At 40.4% G+C, this 20,333-nt stretch overlaps 1 protein-coding gene across 3 annotated transcripts in view; it reads right to left on the bottom strand.

The window, feature by feature from the left end:
• SCAPER (S-phase cyclin A associated protein in the ER) overlaps positions 1–20,333 on the bottom strand; it is a 321,693-nt gene that overhangs the window by 167,281 nt on the left and 134,079 nt on the right. For all 3 annotated transcript variants that reach the window (XM_088446867.1, XM_088446876.1, XM_088446870.1), the window contains exon 20: positions 5,183–5,319. In XM_088446867.1, coding sequence (XP_088302993.1) covers positions 5,183–5,319 — 137 coding nt within the window. The remainder of the gene's footprint in view (positions 1–5,182; positions 5,320–20,333) is intronic.

The following is a 20,333-nucleotide window of genomic DNA, read 5'->3' as shown; positions in this document are numbered from 1 at the left end:
CCGAGATTTGACACCAGTGGCGGACGCCTTCTATTTGTTGATTATTATTGATTTTCTTTGATACTTCATTTAAAAATCAATAGCTGCGGAGAAGAATCGGCCTGGTTTACCCAGTCTGAAACAGGCTATTGTGAACTGGAGATGAGCCACAGATTCACGCACGACAGTGCCTTTCAATTATGAAAAAGCTCTTAACAGGTAAAACTTCATCTTGAAAATCAATACTCCTTTTTCTTGCTCAATCAGAGAAAGTGGCCATAAATTAGGCTCATCTCTGGGAATCTCCAGACAAATACATAGAAAATAATCTTTACATTATTTTCACTCACTTTTATATATTGAAATCATATGGCCTGAACCGTGTTTCCACAAGAGATAAGTGGCTGACACTGTACTCATAATTCTATTCTGATCCCTGTCTATCTTAATGTCTATGTTTGCCCAAGTAAGTAAATAACCTGCATATGATAATTATATACACAAAGTAATAACATAATTTCTTAGAAGTATCTTATATGTTGGTCCAAGAAGGTTCAGTTACATTGGGAAGATATATGCACAAATATAAATTAAGGATTTCAAAAGTTACTGAGGTTAAAGCTGCTATACAGGTAATGGAAATCAGATGTGACCTAAAAAATATATTAGTTCACTATATAATAGGAACATACAAACCTCCAATGTCATGCAGAAATTCTCCACAGCTTTAAATGCGCCCTGCACATACAGTATACTCCATATACAACTATTACATGTACATTACTGCTCAGTGACAGGTTAAATAAGGATAACTTTGTACAACTTGGTAAAGTATATTCCTTTGGAATACGTAGGACTGTCAGTAAGTACTATATGACAAGCAGTATTCTTTTGCGATGACCCTGTTAGCACCCCTTACACTGCAACACGGTTTGTTTCAAGACCAAATTGAGCTTTTTATTATTTGTTCTTAACACTAAATCAGGCCCTTAAAATGAAATATTAGTATATAAGCAATACATGGGCAGAATATATAATTCAGCACTCATTCAATTAACCACTAAACTGAATATTTTTTTTTCCAAATTGTTGATTTTTCTAATCAAATTATGCAAAAAAAAACAAAACCCTAATTAAACCTGATTCCAATATAATTTTATTAAGATATGCAGATGAAATTAATAAATATTGAAACAAGGGTTATATAGCTTATTAACATGATGTGATAATTAAAAAAAAAAAAAAATGGGGGGATATTTTTGGAAAAAATTGTATTATGCAGTTAAAACAAACTTTATGAAGATATGTATATATGTTAGAGATGAGCGGGTCCGGTTCTCTGTGGGTGGTGAAACGGGGACGTGCCTGAGCGTCTTGACGCCGTTTCAGAGGCGTGCATAATTAAGACGCAGCGTCATAGTACACGTCACATGGTTGTTTTACACACTCAAGCACTCGCAGTGCTTGCGGTAGGGTATGGTCAGCCACAAGTGTTGAGTACGCTTCCGATGGTACTCGATGTTACCGATTGTTGCATACACTTCCTGGAGATGACATGTATAAGTGGGCTTCTTAAGACTGGCTGGTGGCTGTCTAAATACACACCGCGATCGCAGACAAGACATAGTGGGTGTGCTAATGCCTTGCTGTGCGATCGCGGGATTTGCATACTTTGCATGCGAATGCATCTAGCGAGCGGGTCTGAATTGAGGCCTCAGGGGGTCATTCAGACCCGCTCGTGAGCGGCAGTACGCTCGCAAGCGGGTCGATGTTCCCCCACTGCGCATGCGCACGACGGAGAGAGCTCCGTCGTGCGCATGCGCGAGACCCGGCGAGCGACGGGCTCTCCATCGCTCCGGGTCTTGCACCAAAGGGGGCGTGCTGTCGATGTTGATTGACAGCACGCCCCCTTTGGTGGGCGTGCCTGCCAGACGGAGGCGTTCCCATGGGAACGCCTACCGTCTCAAGCCGGCCCCACTGACATCAGTGGGAGCGATTTTGGCTCTGATAGAGCCAAAATCACTCCAGGGCTTGCGGCAGCGAGACCCTACCGCAGGGTCTCCGTCGCAAGCCCGATGGTCGCGATTGTCAAGACCATCGCGACCATCATCATGGACGCTCGCTATAGCTGTGGGTGGTAACCCACAGCTATGCGAGCGTCCATGAGGACGCTCCAAAAAAAGGTAGGAGGGCCCTGATTCAGAGCGAGCGCTCTGGTCAGAGCGTTCAGCTCTGAATCAGGCCCTCAGTACCAAGGCACTTCTCAGAAAAACATAGAGCCAACCCAACATCCCTTATTTGTAGAGCTATTAAACATGTGGAGATAGGAACAAGAGGATGTGACGTGGATCGTTTATTGGCACAACGTGAAATGTTTTGGATATTTCAGCTGAAAACTATGAAACTTTTTGGACTGCATGAAAACTACGAAATTGCTCCATTTTTAGAATTATGTCTGAAAACGTATCCACTCCTACCTATTCCTGATAGGTTCAAATGTGGCATCTGTTTGCACCATAAGTTTCATGCAATTTATTATTAGATCTTGTATACTATGTTATATGAATTGTTTTGTATATAATTTTATTTGTTATTATTAATATTTGTATTGTACCTATTTTATATGTTTCATATACTGTAATTTAATTCTATTATGTTACATACTACTAAATATTAATTGTAAACCTAACCATTAATTCACATTCCTGTATATCCTGTCAGAGCTCTAGACTTGGGTGAACTCAATCAGGGTTGGCTGGAGTGTGAGTTGAATGAAGGAAGCTTGGATGCTTTATGAAGCTCTGCCTCATGAGAGAGAGAACAGAGCTGCTTCTGGTACCGCTGTACTGAGGAGGCAGAGCCACTTGCAGTAATGGTTCTCCACAGAAGGCAGCAGACAGAACCAAGTACTGGATAAACTGTATACTTTAGAGTGAGCTGACACAGAGAACATACATGCAGGCAAGGCTGGATATAGCAGGCAGTGATAAAGGCTTTAGCAGTGATGAGAACTGGAGACTGAGCTGGGTATTGAAGACAGCACTGATAACTGTTCAGCAGGGAGTACTGGTGTCTGTGTTGGTAATTATAGACAGTGCTGACAACTGTACAGCAGGAAGTACCAGTGTCTGTGTTCATAGTTGGAGACAGCGCAGTTAGCTGAAGCAACAGAGAGTACTGATGGATTCGTTAGGAATTGGGAACAGCGCTGATTACGGCTGCTGTGATAAATTACTGAACAGAGGAAGAACAGAACAGGACTGCCAGGCTGATGATGACTGCAATGTAGAACTGAACAGGAACTGAACTGCAAGGTTGGTGATGGCCGTACAGGTGAAAAGAACAGGAACAAAACTGTAGATACAACCTGGAGCCAGGAATCGGACACTGGAGTGATGTTGTTCTAGCCAAGGGGACTTAAATAGGAGTGCCCTAGGCTGTACAGGTCAGGTAGTCAGAACTGTGGACCTTATTGGTGGAAATTATATCATGTGACATGGCCAAAATTGTGGTGCCCATGTTGAGGTGGTGTGGGAAAAGGAGCAACAGGAATTGAGTGAAGGGGTTGATAGAGGAGAAGGTTTGCAATGAACCAACAGGTTCTCAATGGCAGTAAAGCGGCACAGCCGCGTCAGATACCTGAGTCTAACAGGGCAATGTGTGGCATCCTCTGGTGGCCATATTGATAAGGGATGTGGTGTGGAACCCGACGGTCTAAATGCCGACCGCCGGCTTCCATCCCGACTAGGGCTTTATCCCGACTAGGGCTGAATGACAGGCGTCTAAATGTAGACGCCTGTAATTTGGCCGAGGTTGGGAGACCGGCGCCCGGCATCCCGATCGAGCGGATTCCGGGCGCCGCAGCGGACAGCCACGCAGGGGGGAGGGGGGTTATGGCTTAGGTCTAGGGCTCCCGGGGGGGGACTTAGGGTTAGGCTAGGGGGATGGAGGGTTAGGGTTAGGCACCCCCCCGGGAAACTTCGGTTTAGGCAGCGGGGAAGGAGGGGTTAGGTTTAGGCACTTAGAGGGGGGGTTGGGGTTAGGCACAGGGGGGCGGTTAGGGTTAGGCACCCCTATGGAGGGTTAGGTTAGTAAATACCTTTAGGACGATCGGGATTTCCTTCTTTGTCGGGCAGCCGCTGTCGGGAATTGAACGCGGCCGGCGGTAACACATATCACACCCATTGATAGATACATATGTACGTCTTAGCCGATTTGTAAACAATAGACCCTATTCAGAACATTTCACTTGCTTGTGTCACTAGAGCTCATTAGAGGAAATAATATAGCTGCCATATGTAATAAGTCTGATATTTTTAAATTGGTATTAGTGATTTTATCTCAGAACATGAAATGTTTATTATGTTTACCTATATACTTGATGCTGATTTAATATATTTAAATGGGAGGCAATATTATTGTAAGCTGACCTCCTTTTTGGAGATTTGATGTATACCATTTTGCCGTGATTATATCGGTTATTACTCTAGTAACCAATTTTCTGGCTCTGATAGCCAGGATGTCCTGTTTCCACCATTTTAGGACTGAAACACCTGTGTTGGATTTGATTGGTGGTTAAGGAATATATAGCTGGCAAGTTGTAATATCCATTCATACCCCTGAGAAAGGCATACTGTCCATATTGGTCTGTTGGGTGGACAGACGGGTGATATGTCGGCCAAGTGTGTGTCCGGCATAAAACAACACAACAAAGACCACAGCAAGTTATTTCAAACCAGTGCTACTTAGTTTTAATGAGCAGAAGCACTCGCTTACGTATGAACATTCTGACTAATAGCGGAAGTATAGCGGCTGTTCTGTAAGTCGATTCAAAATGGGAGACACCAGATTCCTTATATACTTATCATTTGGACTTTCCTGTGCCTCTATGAAGGACGTTCACTTAGGTATCTGTATTATGATACAATAACTTGCACCAAATGAGAGACATTTCCTTTATCCTTATACTCATTGTATTGTTTTATGAACCAATAGTTATGATCTATTTTTCAATCTTATTTGTTTAGCTGTATAGGGTACAGTATACTTACCTAAGTGTTTTATTGACAGAGCCAAGGTTGATACACTATTTTATCCTTACACATTTAGATATTTATTTTTGAATACTGGAAGCATTATTTCATATAGGTGAAAGTTCGCTCACATGAAGAAGGTGCAAAGCACAGTCTGTAAGGAAACATACCTGGAGTTCATACGGGTTTTCAGCTTCTTAGCTTTTTTTTTATTTTTTAGCTTCTCTTCCCCATCCTTTACAGGTTCAACAGGAACAGCAGTTTCAACCAGAATATCCACAATATATTTTTTCAGAGAAAGATGTTCCTAGAGGAAAGATGTAACTGATTTAGGTCTCAGAGGTTTTCTCTCCACTAGTAAGTTAGTAAGACAGTTTATTTTCAAATATCATCATAGGAGCCATTCTAGAACCAGTTCTATGGCCTAACTAGAAAGATATGGAACTGGGCTTTATCAACATATCAGTACATTTTGACCATAACAAACTTGGACTAAACAATATGGGAAGAGATGGGGTAAAGACAGTGGGCGGAGTGGCACTTGGTGCCATCAGGAAAATATGCAGTGTAGCCTAATTCCTGGACCCTGTGGTGTTTAGGTTATTCTAAGCCAATACTCATACAGTCTCAAAAATGTATAAATATGTTTGACACTTCTGTGTGTTCATAACATACATACATATATATATATATATATATATATATATACTATGCATATATATGCATAGGAAATGTAACATGCAAATTTTATCTGATAAAAGCTGGGTATGGAAAACCCCAATTATTCAAAGCTTATATTGGAAAACTTGGGTCCATATTATTACTTACTTCTGCCATGCATTATAATCTGTTCATGCTATTATAGTAATCAGGAAAAAAAATCTGTTTGGTCAGAAATACTTAACAGCTAATTTGGAAGTAGAACACAGGTGATTACATCACTGCAAATAGAAAATGTTACTTTCCACCCAAGATTATCCGGTAGTAACTATATAATATTGAGAGATATTCACCTTTGTTAATGTTTTATCAGGGTTAAAATATATATATTTTTTTTTAAAAAGACTCAAACGGATTTATATCCCTCAATATGTATTTAAAATATGGAAAGAAACACTATAGACTAAAGTAGGGATTTTTCATCTTCGCAGAGCAAAGCAGATGCAGCTCTCTGCCTACAGCCACTCCTGTGTGTCACACAGAGTACAGGGAATCTTATTTGCACTACTGATGTTGGTCAGATGACACGGAGGTAGGGGCTGTGTACAGGCAGATGGGTACATATGTCAGGCCCCTAAAGAGGGTGAATCTGGGCCATAATATACATGTTAGATACTACACTGCACAGACAATTTGCATATTTACCACTAAAAAAACAGATGGACTTAACCTATAAATTAACAAAATAGATCATAGCCAGGAAGGTCTAGATGCAGGTGCTGTACTCTTTATATACTTCTCTGCCTGTGTATTTGGGCGTCTCTCACCCATTTCTCAGACTTCTCAACTTTCAGAGGTGGGAAAATTGGATTAATCCAAACTTTATACTTAAAATCATCAAAAGAAGGCAAAGGGAATATCAGAAATACACAGGTTGGAGTGTGATTTACACTCAACTCAGATCAAAAAGAAGGATTAGTGTTGTCTCCAAATAAGTGTGAAGTAAAAGCTGCATATTAAGTAACATCGCTGTTGTGCGGATATCACACTTTAATTCTTGGACAGGTCCGTGTAATCAAACTATATAAAATATTCCCAATATTTAAAGAACATATAATCAAAAGATAAAAAACATGTTTTTGAAAAAGAGTTTTGTGTTGTGGATAATATAGAAAGCTGAGATTCTGAGAGCTGGTTATATTACGGTGACCTCTGTCCTCGTGGTTCTCCTCTCAATAGAAGGAACAACTGGTGCAACTAAGGCGCACTATCAGGAAATCCAAGCCTTTATTATCCACCCAGCTACTACTACTGCAAGCCTCACTTTTACACATGACCCTAATAACCCAGAGGACTGACTTGTTTTATTTTATAATAGAGGTAATCTGTAGGCGGACCTGATCCATATACAAAGGCCTCTCTTGGCCAATATTGTAAGGACACATAACACACTGTAGTACATCACACTGACGTCAATCACCCATCTGAGCAAGTCTTACAAAAAAAGAGTATTTTACTGCAGAATATTGCGCATCTCTAACACTATAGGAAGACTTGCTGAGTATATTGCGCATCTCTAACATTGTAGGAAGACTTGCTGAGTGTATTGCACATCTCTAACATTGTAGGAAGATTTGCTGAGTATATTGTGCATCTCTAACATTGTAAGAAGACTTGCTGAGTATACTGTGCATCTCTAACATTGTAGGAAGATTTGCTGAGTATATTGCGCATCTCTAACATTGTAGGAAGATTTGCTGAGTATATTGCGCATCTCTAACATTGTAGGAAGATTTGCTGAGTATATTGCGCATCTCTAACATTGTAGGAAGATTTGCTGAGTATATTGCGCATCTCTAACATTGTAGGAAGACTTGTTGAGTATATTGCACATCTCTAACATTGTAGGAAGATTTGCTGAGTATATTGTGCATCTCTAACATTGTAAGAAGACTTGCTGAGTATACTGTGCATCTCTAACATTGTAGGAAGATTTGCTGAGTATATTGCGCATCTCTAACATTGTAGGAAGATTTGCTGAGTATATTGCGCATCTCTAACATTATAGGAAGACTTGTTGAGTATATTGCGCATCTCTAACATTGTAGGAAGATTTGCTGAGTATATTGCGCATCTCTAACATTATAGGAAGACTTGTTGAGTATATTGCGCATCTCTAACATTGTAGGAAGATTTGCTGAGTATATTGTGCATCTCTAACATTGTAGGAAGACTTGCTGAGTATACTGTGCATCTCTAACATTGTAGGAAGATTTGCTGAGTATATTGTGCATCTCTAACATTGTAAGAAGACTTGCTGAGTATACTGCGCATCTCTAACATTGTAGGAAGATTTGCTGAGTATATTGCGCATCTCTAACATTGTAGGAAGACTTGTTGAGTATATTGCGCATCTCTAACATTGTAGGAAGACTTGCTTAGTATATTGCGCATCTCTAACATTGTAGGAAGACTTGCTTAGTATATTGCGCATCTCTAACATTGTAGGAAGACTTGCTTAGTATATTGCGCATCTCTAACATTGTAGGAAGACTTGCTTAGTATATTGCGCATCTCTAACATTGTAGGAAGACTTGCTGAGTATACTGCACATCTCTAACATTGTAGGAAGACTTGCTTAGCATATTGCACATCTCTAACATTGTAGGAAGACTGGCTTAGTGTATTGCACATCTCTAACATTGTAGGAAGACTTGCTGAGTATACTGCGCCTCTAACATTGTAGTAAGACTTGCTGAGTATACTGCACATCTCTAACATTGTAAGAAGACTTGCTGAGTATACTGTGTATCTCTAACATTGTAGGAAGATTTGCTGAGTATATTGCGCATCTCTAACATTGTAGGAAGACTTGTTGAGTATATTGCACATCTCTAACATTGTAGGAAGATTTGCTGAGTATATTGTGCATCTCTAACATTGTAAGAAGACTTGCTGAGTATACTGTGCATCTCTAACATTGTAGGAAGATTTGCTGAGTATATTGTGCATCTCTAACATTGTAGGAAGACTTGCTTAGCATATTGCACATCTCTAACATTGTAGGAAGACTGGCTTAGTGTATTGCACATCTCTAACATTGTAGGAAGACTTGCTGAGTATACTGCGCATCTCTAACATTGTAGTAAGACTTGCTGAGTATACTGCACATCTCTAACATTGTAAGAAGACTTGCTGAGTATACTGCACATCTCTAACATTGTAGGAAGACTTGCTGAGTATACTGTGCATCTCTAACATTGTAGGAAGACTTGCTTAGCATATTGCGCATCTCCAACATTGTAGGAAGACTTGGTGAGTATACTGCGCATCTCTAACATTGTAGGAAGATTTGCTGAGTATATTGTGCATCTCTAACATTGTAAGAAGACTTGCTGAGTATACTGTGCATCTCTAACATTGTAGGAAGATTTGCTGAGTATATTGCGCATCTCTAACATTGTAGGAAGACTTGCTTAGTATATTGCGCATCTCTAACATTGTAGGAAGACTTGCTTAGTATATTGCGCATCTCTAACATTGTAGGAAGACTTGCTGAGTATACTGCGCATCTCTAACATTGTAGGAAGACTTGCTGAGTATACTGCGCATCTCTAACATTGTAGGAAGACTTGCTGAGTATACTGCACATCTCTAACATTGTAGGAAGACTTGCTGAGATGTAATTTTGTAAAATGGGTGTAACACCTGCAGGAAGTTTGAATTAAGCCATATTCAGAAGCTGCTGATATTCCGCCCACTGCTGCTGTTACCTCCCCAACATTCTCCTCTGACCCACATATCCATCACTAATTTCATGCAGCCACATCCTCAGAACGGCCATACCATGCCTAGCCAAAAGAATACCATGGCCAGTTTAGCTTTGCTTGCTAATTATAACAGCCAAATAATGCACCACACAATCAGCAACTGATCAGACTTAAAGGGGCAGATTCAATTGTTTACACGGCGGCTATTTTTTTAGGGTGCCTGACGTAGAGCAATAATTGTTGATCCGTTTGGGCATGATAGCCGCCACCGTCATTTTTGCTCTCACCCTCAGGAGGATGCGAGCAAAAATGTGCGGTAAACCCATGGTTAGGCGCGCTAACCAGGACTGTAGACGCTAAACCCGGTCTAATAAGGCGTGAAGATGACGATAATTAATGGGCGACCAGAACAATTGAATTGCAACACTGGGTGCCCGTTAATTATCGCCGCCCACACAACAACTGAATTGCCCCTTCACAGCCTTTAAGGTGCCATACAATGACCTGGTGATTATATTATACATATTTTTGTAATATATTACAATTTAATTTAATGAAAAAATAATGACAACATTATCTATGGTCTGTAACCCACTTTTTATGTTGAATTATTGTATCTATATTTTATTGGACAGAATTTTCACACAACAGAGAAAGAAATCATAAACAACAAAACAGAATGAATTAACAACCGTGTATTAGATCAAGTATGAACTTCAATGATATAACTAAAAAGGCGCACATCCACATGCCAATAATACTGAGTGATTGCACGATTACGACATCGTAATCATGCAATCGCTCAGTAATCATGCAGTTTTATGTCAGAAACGACCAGCAATGCGCGCTCCCGCTGGTAGTTTCCGACATCAATCATCGGCCGAACATGCTGGACAACCTGACGATAACGTCAGGTTGAGCATGTTAGGGGATGATTGATGAGCCTGCACTGAACGTTCAGTGTAGGCACAGCACAGACTGACAAATGACTGCACGATTACAATGTCGTAATCGTGCAGTCGTTTTTTGGTCTGCTAGTTGATGTGCCTCATAACATAGATGATTTCAGTATATTTAGCTAGGTCAGAAATTGCAAAGAAGCCAATCAGATAAATCTAGTACCAGGTGATCTTTTAAAGACACCAGCACAGAGTAAAGCTGGCCATACACCAGACTAACTTTCCTCCAACCATCCAACTAATTGGTTGGTTGGAATGAAATTTCGGTAATGTCTGGGAACAAATTTGCTCCCAAATACCAGAAAACAAGAAAAAGGTAGTTTAGGCAAGTTGGTTAAATCTGTTTGATTTAAACAACTTGTCTGAACAACAGCTTTCGTCCGCTTTCCAGTATTTGGGAGCAAATGGCTGATTGTAATTTGCTCCCATGCATTACCGGATTTTCATTCCAACCAACTAGTTGGATGGTTGGAGGAAAGTTGGTCTGGTGTATGGACAGCTTCAGGTATATAGTAAATGTTAGATGTACATTCAGGCACCATGGCTACTTGGCTTCTGGAATTTGTTCAGCCCTGAGCATACATTTTAGGCACCTCTAGATGACTTCATTACATTAAAACAGAGGACCCAAAGCCAGACTCAACAGATAATTAATTTGTGGGGAACTTATTAATGCAGAAAGTGTCATTGTAAACAGCTTATGTAAACATATTTGAGTTGAGCCTTTCAACCATAAAACCTGACCCCTTGTAACAACATTCACATTTTACTCTGAGGTAATGAAAGCCAAAATATCTTCATGGAAGATCATAAATTAGACACATTCATTGCTCTACACAACTAGCACCAGGGAACTATTATTATATTCTGTCCAGAATAATCACATAATTGATATTCCAAGATCAAATATCAAAAAATCAACTTAAAAGCAAGGCTTAAAATGAGAACTAAAAACTAATACAGCAAATGAAAAATGTAATCCTGTGTGCTGCTAAATCACTGATATTAGGTTAAAACAACTATTAGACCACTTTCTTAAAATTGGGCAGGTTTATTCATTGTGAAAGATAGGATGTAGTCAAAAGAGATACATCAGCCCATGAGAATATCTACATTGTTTAATTTGCAACAGAACTCATAAATAGATGCACAAATATTTACCCACATGGCCAGCAAGAGACTAAGGGGCCTATGTACTAATAATCGCAGTACTGCCGCCATTATTAAGGGTCCAAATCGCTGGGAATATTTTCCTTTTTAATGAAAATATTCCGGCTATGTATTACCGGGAACTCGCAGGGACAGCGGTTGCAGTGACCGCTGTCCCCGCGAGTTATATCTCCGGCATTTCGGAGAAGTTTTTCACTGAAGTGAAAGACTATACCGGGGGAAGCTGACACTGCGCATGTGCATAGCGTCAGCTTCCAGGGCCGACCAGGGACTGCGAGAGAGAGATCGAAAAATCTCTCTCCTGTCCCTGGAGACCCATAGGGCGGAATTCAATTCTTTCCAGCCCCTATCGTGCCCGACGGAGCTATTCTATTCTTGCTCCTGTCGGGCGCGATCAGCTACCAAGCGCTACATTTCAGCTCGCAGCCCCTGGGGGATGAGAGCTGAAATGTGCGAAAAGTGACATGTTTGGGCGCCCAAACATCACTTTTCGCGATCGCGCCCAGCACTATGGTCGGGTTTAGGTGCTTTACGCGGCTAAACCTGACCTCTATGGGCGCGATCAGCGTGAAAATCTGGCACAATTGCATAGCGGCCCGCGATCTCCTGCCACTTTAGACGGGAGATGTGGGCCGCGAAATCAATTGAATTCCGCCCATAGACAAACAATAGTTTACACCAATTGAAGATTTTGTAAACTACCGTTGTTAAACTCTGAAAAGCTTTGCTTTTTGGAGCACATAGGGGTCAGATTGTAGTCCCCATTGATAATAATGGGGACTGCGATCTGAAGTTCTGATTAGCACTTTGCAGATTTGTGAAATCTCCTGCATTGTGCTATTAGTACATAGGATAAATACATAAAATTATGCAGAAACTGCAGTTTCTGCATAATTTTATGTAAAAAATGGCTTGATACATAGGCCACTTTGACCTTAACTCTTCCATATTAACGTGGAGCTGGTAGAAATATAATAATACTTGTGTCTTCAAAACAGTAAATAAGGGTATATATAATGGAACAGATAAAACTCTTGTTATGAACGATTTTTAAGCATCTTTCATTGTTTACTATTATATAATCTGTTAATATGGTCTACTCCAGTGTTTCCCAAACTAATTCCTTTTACCCTGAGCTGCCACCCGGGTAGACCCAGCAATAACCCGTGTTATCGCCGTAGTGTAAAAGGGGTATAACTAATGAGGAATACCTCACACCTCACAAAAGAGGAAATAAGGACATCAGAGAACAAACTATTTACATGGCAGAATAGAAGGAGTGGAATACAAAAAAAAGGACAAATTTTAGCATATTGACTGGTAAAGGGTTGTCAACACTTTCACACCTGTGAATCAGATATTATGTCCATCCCTGAACATAAACAATAACTTACAATTATTGCTAGTTTTGTTGCTGAATGCAGTTTTGGGGCTGAATTCAATTATCCGTGAAGTGAGGATCAGCCATGATGCTGTGCCCAAGACTATTCGATTGCAGCCCGCAGACTGCACTTATAGCGAATTTTGAGGCTCGAACAGAAATCCTGGTTAAGTAGGGCTTTCTGCCCTTATTGCGGCTGCCTTGAACACGTTAGCCCATACTTCCAGTTACTTATCCGGAAATCTATGTGTTAACTCGCATTATCCGCAGATTTACCACGCAGGGATAAGGGCTTGTAATTGAATAGCACCGGGAGTAATAGTCAGAGGCTACAACCCGTGCGGTAAGATAACAAGGCTAATTGAATCCGGCCCTTAGAAGATTTGTTCCCCGATTTTAGGATTTCCCAACTAGTAATCTGCACCCATATATTACAGATCTTTTTCAGTGATTTGCAGATCATTTTCAGCAAATACAGATCTGCCAATCTTGAAAGGCCCATGCTGTTACTAGCAACGATCTGCAAATCTGCTGATAGTTACCATACACTAGCAATTTACAGCCCCAATCGATCTGTGAAATCCAACATGTTGCACAACCTTCCAATCACTTTTTGGTTGAAATCTGCAATCTGTGAACCCTATAGTTTGCAAATATTTTTACACAGTCATCTGCAATACGTAGATTTTTACTAACACAACTGCTGAGAAATATTCCTCATGGTGACACTACCTGTAGGTTGATGTTACACTTATATTTGGGAAGCAGCAGTTTGTATGTTTATAGTTTGTCTTCGTTAATTCACTTAGTCATTCTATCATAGACCTTTCCAAAATAAGTGATATCACTTAAGTGGATGAAACTTGATGTATTAGAAATCAGAGTGAATGAGAATAGAAGTGATTTCTGCCCTTGGTTAAAAAACATAAACCTAAAAGCATGGAATTACTTTAATATGCACACATACAAATAGGTCATTCAGGGACATGCAAAAATGTGGATGCACTATGCCTCTGCCTGCAACTGGCACATTGGTCTGCCCAGTGCATACACAGGCAAGGGCCCACTTCTGCGTAATTACAGTTTCACATGCAAACTGTACATGGTAAATATATAAAGGACAATCCCATCCATTATCCATTTAACTGACTTTTTTTTCCCCCCACAAAACCACTCAGAAATTGTTGGGTTTATTATCATTTAATAGAGTTTATGAAACATTATTTTTAATAATATATTTATGCATTTTATTTAAAATTTGCATATATATATATATATATATATGGGGTGTTTTGTACCCCCCCCCCATCCTCCTCGTGTCCATAGGCCCCCATTATAAAATAACTTCCCACCTTCCATTGGCAATAGACCTCCGAGTGGTCATGAATCCTAACAATAGTACCCCCCACACTTACATTTTATAATCCAATCTCCCCTGTAAAAAGTTGTTTTTCCTTCTCCTCCTAAACTGTGACCAATGTAATTTTTTAATTTTTTTACCCCCCTCCAGCCTCATATATCTTATATTACACCGCCCCCCCTGATGCTAGATCCCCACCCCCTTTCACGGGCATTCAGAAGTGATGTTGGCGGTCACAAACCGCAGTGTCACTTCCGGGGGGTCCAGGAAGCACAAGTGCAGAATGGCTCTCTTCTCAAGCCGGGGGACATAGTGGGGTGGCGGGGTCGCATGTGATGCGACCTTGACAGCTGAAGCACTGCTGGCTGCGGTCGCATCACATGCAACATCACCGGGTAAGTGGTTAATGGAGACTTCTGATTTGAGGATACTATGTTGCTTTTAGGGCTTGCCTTTTTTTACATGAATGTATATAACTGAAACAAAAGCACTTGGTTGATACAATATGCATCTCATTGGAAGAATAGGAAAACGCCTGATCACTCACCTACTGAGCAGCCTTAAATAAAAAACACTGTTTTTGCAATTCCCCCGTAAATACACACTCTCCACCCTTCAAATATAATTTAAATATATCATACCAGTGAACAAAACCTTGTTTTTGGGTGCAGTATAAGGTGCACGAGTATGCCACTTTTCATTATCAAGGAAAACAGTCAATCCACCTTGCACCTACCATTAGAAAATTAAAACTTTTGCAACCCCTGAAGATTCGTCCATCTTGAAGGCCAAATCCTTGGTCAGCAAGGATCATGTGAGATGTTATGTAAACACATAATATCTGATTCAGTTGAGAGCAAAGCTGGGTAAATACTGGCTGAATTTGCATGCATCCCATAAATACTAGACAGCTTTTGTAATCCGCTGTAATTTAGTTTAGCTACCACATTCCCCTCCCAACTCTAAAGCTGGCCAATTTACATCAAACCTTCCAACTAGTTGGTAGGTTGGAATGAAAATCTGGTAATCAAACATTTGCTCCCACACCCTGGAAAATGGACAAAAACTGTTGTTTAAATCAAACATTAGCCAACCTGTCTGAACGACCATTTTCGTCTGTTATCGGCGTTTGGGAGCAAATTGCTGATTATCATTTGCTCCCAGACATTACCAGATTTTTATTCCAACCAACCAACTAGTTGGATGGTTGGAGGAAAGTTGGTCTGGTGTATGGCTAGCTTTACTCTGTACTGGTGTCTTTAAAAGATCACCTGGTACTAGATTTATCTGATTGACTTCTATGCTATTTATGACCTCTAACTTGGTTGAAAGTTGGTCTAGTGTATGGCCAGCTTAAATATCTCTGCACGTTTTAAATCTACCCCACCTGCAATGCAATATGGTTTTGCCAAGGTACAAATTTTTCCTTACTTTGCTTTGATCCAGACTATGAATTAGCCCCATAATGTAGTCCCCAACACAGGCACTTTAACGTGTATAACAGCCAAAGCATAGATTGCTCCAGCTTGGAGTACTAGCTGGAAAAAAAAGCAATAAAGATAAAGTTTGCTCTGTGCATTCTCTTTTATAATAAGGTTACTGGGGGTGAGTATGAGAAAAAGCAGAAAAGTAGGAAAGGTGGGGATGAGGCACTAAAGCAAGGAACAGCACAAGTCGAGTCTTATCATTCAGCCTGAGGGGTCGATCCAATTAACTGCGAATGTATCGCTGGTGCAAGTCAGCACGGCAGTAGTCACACTTTATGGCAGGCTGAACTTGCTCATAAGTGCTCGCACACACAAATGAGTGAATTCTGACTGGGAGTGGGCCGCGAGGGGAGCGAAATGCAGTGCCATCATTTTAACGCCGTCACAAATGCAACTTGCGCTGTTCGCAGCTAATTGGATTGATCCCTTAGATAGGAGTGAAACTCCATAATGGGCAGTCAAGGGGGTCGATACAGTAACAGATTTATTTGTGGTATTGTGGAAATACACAAGATAAACACCATATAATAACTTGCCAAACTCTAATGGCAATAGAAAAGAGAGGGAGGTGTCCGAGCTTCTCCCTGAATTCTGATGTTAGTAATTATGAGATATAAGATTATGCATATTATTATTATTAGCTTTTATTTTTAAGGTGTCACAAAGTTTATGCAGTACCGTACAGGGCATATACATAGCAACTGTGTAACCCCTACATATTATGATCGTGGGAGCCAGCCAGCACTGTGGTTGCTTAAGTACCCCCAATATTTGTGCTGCCAACACCACTACCCAAAACATGCAGCAATAAAATGACAGACAAGGTAGGATGAGGACACAGGGCGAGGGTAGGGCACCTCACTATCTTGTAAGGCAAGCAGTGGCAAGTATGCTGTACACAAGTAAGTTTCATTACATTTGTGATCATTTTTGTATAGATGAGATTATTACTTGACAGCAGCAACTACTTTTTCCTTTCTTTATGCTTGTCAGACCGTTCTGGGTAACAGCCCCATATAAACAGATCCTATACTTTATATAAGCATCCATACCAACTAACATGAATTGATGTATACATCTTTGTATATTCGGTTTGGGAAGTAGTGCTGCAGATAATTGTACAGAATAAAGTACAAACAGGTTTCCTATAAGAACAATACACCATGATTTAATATGCTGAAACGTAAGCATTAGTACTAAATAATAATTGTACGGCCCTCTGTTGGAAGCTAAGTGGTTAAGCACTGATAAAAGTATGCCCCTGCTTGTCACCCATGTGGCCAGTATCACCTCTTAGGCATCAATACAAAATATGTCAGCAGGGCAAGTGTGTGAGGTCAGAGCAGCAGCTGTGTGAGGTCACAGGAGAGGTGTTTATTATCCAGGCAACTAATGTGTGAGGTCACCAGAGAGATAGATTACATAAGGGCGCATTTTGCTTGGCATTTAATAACCCTGAGTACATACATTCACTGATTGCGTTTGGAAGACATAATACTCACTAACGCTTAAAGAAAAACTCCACTAAAAATCCAAAATTCACTAATAACTTCCATATGTTGAGTAATGTTTTGTCTTTTATTTTTAGCTGCCAGTGTTACCTGTCAGGTCTGATCCATTCTTAGCTATTACCCTCTCCTCAATGACAACCCAGTTGCCAAGTTCATACTGGCTAGTACAGGATGCCTACGCTCCTCCCATCTTAATAGTAAAGCTGCATACACACACAACGATTTTGTTACCAACGATTTTCTGTCAGATTATCTGTCAGATTTCTTAAAGTGTAATGAAGTATTTTTTTGAACTACAAACGATTTTTGCATATTCCCTTAATGAAAATCGTTAAGTTGGTCAGTCTGACTGAACTGCAAACGTGAACGCGCATGAACGATAATCGTTCATCGTTTCAACTTAGAAAGTGAACGATTTTTTCAACGATTGAACGATAACCAATATAGTTAACGATAATCGCTCAAAAAATTGTTGTGTATGCACCTTAAGTTATGGCATATTCATTTTACTTTAACCACTATTACATTTGGTCCTAGAACTGGATTTATGCTTTAACATGCAATAGAGACAGATAAATATTAACAACAAGGAATCGATGACATACTTTCTTTTCTATCATTTATTACGATCATTTAATCATTATGTGAAAGGTTTGTTTGTTTGCTTGTCTTGCTTGCCGTTTTTCAATTTGCCAGACCAAAGCAAGCAATAATGCAGTCACATTCATTTTAACAAAAATAAAGAGAAATGCAGACAACCGCGGGTGCCATTTCTAAAAACTGCAGCACAGACAACAAAAAAAGGAACCTAAACCCAAAAAGTGGCACTAAATGACAGGTTTTATAACTGTCTTCCACACATCTCTCAAGATTTCTCATTGGAAATTTAAACTAGATCTAATTTCAATTAAGAAGAAATTTATTTTATCAATAATAGTAACACTCGCACCCAATGACATTGTGGCTCTGTTCTTTTATTATCCCAAGTTACGAGCATTGAAGGGAAATTAAATTCACCAATTGTTTATTGATATGCTCTTGGTAATAACAAAGGCCCTCATTCAGAGCCGCTCGTTAGCGGCAGTACGCTCGTTCCGAGCGATGTTTGCACATCTGCGCATGCGTACGGTTTTTAGTACGCATGCGCGAACCAGTCAGTGCGGCCGAAAATCGTTGGTACGCAATATAGCGAGGGCCTGCTATTTTGAGTGACAGAATGAGGCGTATGTGGGTGGTAACAGGGGAAGGTGCTTGAAAATGGGGAGTGGAGATCCGAACGCAGGCGTGCTTAAAGGTCAAAACGGGCGTTTTATGGGTGTGTATATTTAAAACAGCAGCGTCATTGACCACGTCACTGGGTTATTTTATAGCCAGAACTGCTCGCAAATTTGTGGTAGCAAACACCAACCACAAGAATAGCGAGCAGTTCATACGCTGGTCGATGTACTCGATTAATCTAATAAATAGCGGACATGACGTATGGTGCGAGCGGCCAGGGGGCGTTTTTAACAAATAAACGAGCGTATGTTTTGCTCGTTCGTTCAGACTTAGAGGTGTGAACAGACTGCAATGTGCGTACGGATCATTTGAATAGCCACCCCTTGTTTTTAAACGAACGACCGCAAATAGCGAACGGCTCTGAATGAGGGCCAAGGTCTGTAAATTCATTTATTCTCAGACTGGCAAATATCCTGCTGCATGTTAAACATTTATAGAATGACAAACCCTAAACATGCATATTACATGGTGGGGTATCAGGAACAGCTTTCCGCTCTCCAATATCTTAGTCTGGTACACACTGGAACAATATCGGTCCGATATGTTGTTCCGCAGCCGTTAGCGATATCTGTGCTGCATGGCCATCCGGACGATGTCGCATGCGGCGCCGTGCAAGCTAATGAAGGATGGAATGATCAATACATTGTTTTGATGTGTACCGCATATACAATGTCGGCTCATTGGCTGCCATATCGTCCAGGTACACATCGCTCCAGTGTGTACCCAGCTATAGTTGACAGTTAGTAGGATGGGGATGAAATACCAGCGTCGGTTTGGGTAGAGGGGGAGGGTTAGCATACCAACCAACAAGTGTCGGTATGTTAACCCTGTCGGGATCCCAGCGTCAGGATTGTGACCGCCGGGATCCCGACTACCTGCATAGGATGATACAGTATCTAGTTGTAGTGCTGGCCATACATGCTGCATTGTCTGCACAGATATTGTGCAATACTTGTATGTCCGATATTGCAGTATCTGTGGTCCAGACAACCCCCATGACCTATAATAATCCGATCGGGTTCGGTATGTTTTGTCGGCGATGACAATGTTTACAGTCATTATTTAGACACATTGTCGATACGTACATAATGTCGACACTGAAAAAATGTTGACACACAATTTTAAGCCTAACCCTAAAGTTTCTATTGCCAACATTTCATGTCGACATTTTAACCAGGTCGACATTTTGACATTCAACATTATGGTGTTGACTTTTTGACTGTCAAGATTGTGATTGATGACAACATGACTAGAACCCAGCCGATTAATGGTAATAATAATCCCAACACATGTTTGTTAATGCAGTCAGATAACCATAATTAACCTGAAAGTGTGGTCAACTTCCGGATGCATATAAAAAAAGACCTAAGTGATGCCAAATGTAGCCAAACTGGGACATAATGCTTAATGCTTGGGCTGAGCAGCAGGATTGTACTGTGCCTGGCCGTATAGCATAAAGAATAAATATGACAAAGATTTGTCATAGAAAAATAGGGATATATTAAACACACAACCATTAAATCAAAACTGGGGTGCAATAAGCATGTGACAAAATATATAGCTAAAATAGCCTATATTAGGTACAAAAAGAGTTAGGGCGTAAAATCTAAATTTAAAAGAAATGGCAATATATTGTGCTCATATCCCCAACTGCATCCCAGTTTTTAGATCATATTTCCTACTGGCTTCTCTCCAGTTAGTGTCTAATTATCTGCTTAGTGTTTAATGAAGCAGCTATTGCTTAA

Source organism: Taudactylus pleione, unplaced genomic scaffold (genome assembly GCF_031769625.1).
Source record: "Taudactylus pleione unplaced genomic scaffold, aTauple2 ptg000019l, whole genome shotgun sequence".
Classification (NCBI taxonomy): domain Eukaryota; kingdom Metazoa; phylum Chordata; class Amphibia; order Anura; family Myobatrachidae; genus Taudactylus; species Taudactylus pleione.
This window is presented reverse-complemented; position numbering and strand designations above follow the sequence as displayed.